Genomic DNA, 4,379 nt, shown 5'->3' with positions numbered 1-4,379 from the left:
CTAGAAGTAATAAAATAACATTAAATGGATATTTTGCTCGGTAATAGTAATAAAGACAAACATGTATTACTGATTCTATCATTCTTGGGTTAACTAAGATGGGTTTGGTTGTTGATAAATGAGGGACCACTAATAATTCAATAATTTACATCATGCAAAATGTGCATCTTTGAAACTGTTATGAATTTATGATGTATCTATAAATTGCCCATTCCATTGAGGACCCTGCAAGACCACACCTTCCCAAGCACCACCAAGTGCCTCTCTAATTGTGTGCCATTTTTTCTCTCCTCACCACATAACAAAACATTTCTTTCCACTTTCCACATTTTACAAATCTACCAACTTATAACATGTCTTCCTTTGTTCTTGGAACTAGTTTCCTTCCTTTCTTACATTCTCATGATAAACACTGCGGCTCCCCAAGTATTTCAAACATCACCACCAAAATCTCAGTCGCCATTCCACAAAGAGTATGGTTAACATATTAGCATCATTAAATTTCAAAAGGTGAACAAGTAGTGGAGTCTAGGGTGGTAACACTAACTGTTATTTCATTCTCATTTTCAGATAAACCAAGTGATAGCTGCTGGAGGAGACAATGTTTGTGAGGAGGTGGACAACACAGTGGTGAAGAAAAGCTATGAACCAAACCAACCGTTGCGGAGATCTCTGAATTTCTCGGGAGAGAAGCCATCCACGCCAGTACTGGACACCGTTAATTATCCAATCCACATGAAAAATCTATCCATTCAGGTACCTACACAGTTATATTAAAATAGGTTATTGCAATGTCATCCAATGCTTAAATAATGAAACTATTTGCTCTAGCATGCAAATTTTAATATCGTTTCGATTTCTCTTGATATTTGTAATTGAGTACAATAATTGTAGCATTATTGTATGATAATCAGGAACTTGAAGAGCTAGCTGATGAACTCCGGGAAGAGATTGTTTACACAGTGTCGAAGACCGGAGGGCATTTAAGTTCAAGCTTAGGTGTGGCAGATTTAACTGTGGCACTTCATCATGTATTCAACACTCCCCAAGACAAGATCATTTGGGACGTTGGTCATCAGGTGGGTACCCAAAAGTACTAAATATACGAATCTGGAGGACCATTAAATAATTGTTATTTATGATATATCATAGTTTTCATGTGTCTAACCAGTGACCAATTTGGATGATTGGCAGACCTATGCTCATAAGATTTTAACGGGAAGAAGATCCAAAATGCACACAATTAGACAGACTGGTGGGCTTGCAGGATTTCCCAAGAGGGATGAGAGTGTCCATGATGCCTTTGGTGTTGGTCATAGTTCCACTAGCATTTCAGCTGGCTTAGGTAACAAACAATATGTAACACTTTTCTTCGGCATAATTGACTATTAAGACACTTATTAGGTCGTGTATAATTTTAAATGTGTTACAAGATGTACAATTTATTTAAACATGAGTAATCATAAGAAATATTCTGCGAAAGCGATGTCACGCAAGAATTATTATTGCCTGCGTATGAGTGCGACATCCATGAAGTTGATATGTATTGTCTTTATTATAGTAGGCCATATTTATTTGTGGCCACTAAAAGTGACGTACTTTTCATTTTTTTTTTAATGATGAATTTTCACGTGAGTTTCAGGGATGGCAGTGGCTAGAGACTTGAATGGAAGGGATAACCATGTGATTTCAGTGATTGGTGACGGAGCCATGACAGGAGGACAAGCTTACGAGGCAATGAACAATGCTGGCTTTCTTGATACCAATCTTATTATAATCTTAAATGAAAACGAACAAGTTTCCCTTCCCACTGCCACCGTTGATGGCCCAGCTCCACCAGTTGGAGCTCTTAGTAAGGCTCTCGCGAGGCTACACACCAGTTCTAAGTTCCATCAACTACGTGAAGTCGCAAAGGTATTGAACTATCAAGCATGTTTTAACCACGGACGATAATAATTATGTTAAAAAATTATTGTAAGCAAGATAAAAATCAGGCATAAAATTATACTTGTACTGGGACTGATATTTAGTGAGAATTGAACAGAGCACGAAGCAAATTGAAAGCGAAGCACGTGAATTTGCATCTCAATTGGATACCTACGTTAGAGGGATGGTAGGTGGAGCTAGTGCTTGTTTATTTGAAGAGCTTGGGCTCTTCTACATTGGTCCAGTAGATGGGCATGACATGGAAGACCTTGTACACATCCTTAAAAGTGTGAAGGGCATGCCAACACTTGGACCTGTTCTCATTCATGTAATCACCGAGAAAGGGAAAGGTTATCATCCAGCTGAAGTTGCTGCTGACAAGATGCACGGTAATTAAGTGACTAAATATCTATATTCTATACTTTCGTAATTATGAACTAAATGTACTTCATTGCGTCCTCTATAGCTTTTACACGGTGTAATGGCGTGATGTGTTTTATTATTTATTTGTGTAGGTGTTGTGAAATTTGATCCTAAGTCAGGGAAGCAGTTGAAATCCAAAACTAGCACCCTGTCTTACACACAGTATTTTGCTGAGTCTTTAATAGCAGAAGCTGAAGTTGATGAGAAAATTGTTGCCATCCATGCTGCAATGGGAGGGGGTACCGGCCTTAACCTGTTTCAAAAGCGCTTTCCAGAGAGATGTTTCGATGTTGGGATCGCAGAACAACACGCTGTAACCTTTGCTGCTGGCCTAGCCGCTGAGGGCTGTAAACCCTTCTGCGCAATTTACTCTTCCTTCCTGCAAAGAGGTTATGATCAGGTCAGGACTCATGAAACTTTGTACAACTGATCCGAGCTATCTTTTTTTCTTTCTTTAAATTGTTTGCATGGTTGAAATTATTAGTGGAATCAACCCTTTGACAGTTTGGCCTTGTGGTGTTCGATGTGGTCCATGCAGGTAGCACATGATGTGGACCTACAAAAGCTTCCTGTTAGATTTGCGTTGGACAGAGCTGGGTTAGTTGGTGCTGATGGTCCAACTCATTGTGGAGCATTTGACACAACATTCATGGCTTGTTTGCCAAACATGGTGGTCATGGCTCCGTCAGACGAGACTGAACTCATGCACATGATAGCCACTGCTGCGGCCATAGATGATAGACCCAGTTGCTTTAGGTACCCAAGAGGGAATGGTGTAGGTTCCATTCTTCCCCCAAACAATAAGGGCACACCACTGGAGGTGCTTATTTCAACTAGTTCTTTTAAATCTCATAAATTTTCTTGTTTTTTCTCCCTAGATTGCTTGGTTTTTTCTAATTGAGAAATGAAATGTAGGTGGGTAAAGGAAGGGTGTTAAAGGAGGGAAGTAGAGTGGCTCTTGTTGGTTATGGAACAATGGTACAGAGTTGCATGGAAGCGGCTAAGGTTCTTGAAGCTCATGGCATCTCAACAACTGTGGTTGATGCACGATTTTGTAAGCCTCTGGATGGAGATTTGATGAGGCAACTGGGTAGAGAGCATGAGATTCTTATCACAGTGGAAGAGGGATCTGTGGGAGGATTTGGTTCTCATGTTTCTCATTTTCTGGGATTAAATGGTCTTCTTGATGGTAATCTCAAGGTGAGGCTTTTTTTCTGTCCTTCTTTTGTATGTAAATTAGATTGTGTATGGTGTATTAATTAAGCAATGGGTTTTTGATATGATACAGTGGCGAGCGATGACGTTGCCTGATATGTATATAAACCATGGATCTCAGAAAGATCAAATTGCAATGGCAGGGCTGAGTTCAAACCACATTGCAGCAACTGCTTTGTCATTAACCAATGTGAATTGGGATAGTCGTTTGCTTCTCAGCCTACAGATATGAATCTTAACACAAGTTGTGGGCTGAGTCCCCTAAATACATGTACATTAGTAGCTATCGTATTGCCAACAGTATCACAATAAAGTGATAATAATGGTTGGTGTAAACAAACAAGAGATACAGGATATATTTTGTACAATTGTGAAAGTATCAAAGTAATTATGAGATGATTTCTAATTGAGATTTCTAAATTTTAAAAGTTTAACGCGTACATAAAATTAATTTCAATTTTCAGATATAATAATTTAATAGGTAAAATTTAATATATGTACATAATTTCATACTTAGATAAATAAAATGGTATATATATATATATATATATATATATATATATATATATATATATATATATATATATATATATATATATATATATATATAATCTAACCGTGTTAGTTAGATCCTTACCATGCAATAGTAATTTAATACTATCTAGTTTTAAAAGTCTTGTCTCAATTTTAGAGTTACTAACTCCAGCTGCACTTACTGTTGTCACGGATAATCCTAGATCATCGCATAAAAAAGAAAACAAACAACACACCAATAATAAATAACAGGGTAAGTTAATGCATTTAAAGAAAAGTAA

At 37.6% G+C, this 4,379-nt stretch overlaps 1 protein-coding gene across 1 annotated transcript; it reads left to right on the top strand.

Annotated features, from left to right (window-relative positions):
• The first annotated feature begins 235 nt into the window (after window positions 1-235).
• On the top strand, window positions 236-3,992 carry LOC114176963 (probable 1-deoxy-D-xylulose-5-phosphate synthase 2, chloroplastic). Its single transcript, XM_028062165.1, has 10 exons — window positions 236-473; window positions 571-756; window positions 915-1,079; window positions 1,195-1,345; window positions 1,643-1,914; window positions 2,045-2,315; window positions 2,442-2,749; window positions 2,888-3,169; window positions 3,265-3,549; window positions 3,638-3,992. Exons 1-10 carry the CDS (start codon window positions 354-356, stop codon window positions 3,794-3,796), a joined length of 2,199 nt encoding a protein of 732 aa, XP_027917966.1. The 5' UTR covers window positions 236-353; the 3' UTR covers window positions 3,797-3,992.
• The last annotated feature ends 387 nt before the right edge of the window (window positions 3,993-4,379 follow it).

The sequence above is a fragment of the Vigna unguiculata genome, chromosome 3 (assembly GCF_004118075.2).
Source record: "Vigna unguiculata cultivar IT97K-499-35 chromosome 3, ASM411807v1, whole genome shotgun sequence".
Lineage (NCBI taxonomy): Eukaryota > Viridiplantae > Streptophyta > Magnoliopsida > Fabales > Fabaceae > Vigna > Vigna unguiculata.
The sequence above is the reverse complement of the archived record's forward strand: the minus strand, read 5'-3'. Positions and strand labels throughout refer to the sequence as shown.

Coding starts and splice junctions, on each gene's coding strand:
- LOC114176963 (XM_028062165.1), top strand. CDS start 354: ATGTCTTCCTTTGTTCTTGGAACTAGTTTCCTTCCTTTCTTACATTCT. Junction 1,915..2,044: donor AACTACGTGAAGTCGCAAAG/GTATTGAACTAT, acceptor AGAATTGAACAG/AGCACGAAGCAAATTGAAAG. Junction 2,750..2,887: donor TGCAAAGAGGTTATGATCAG/GTCAGGACTCAT, acceptor TGGTCCATGCAG/GTAGCACATGATGTGGACCT.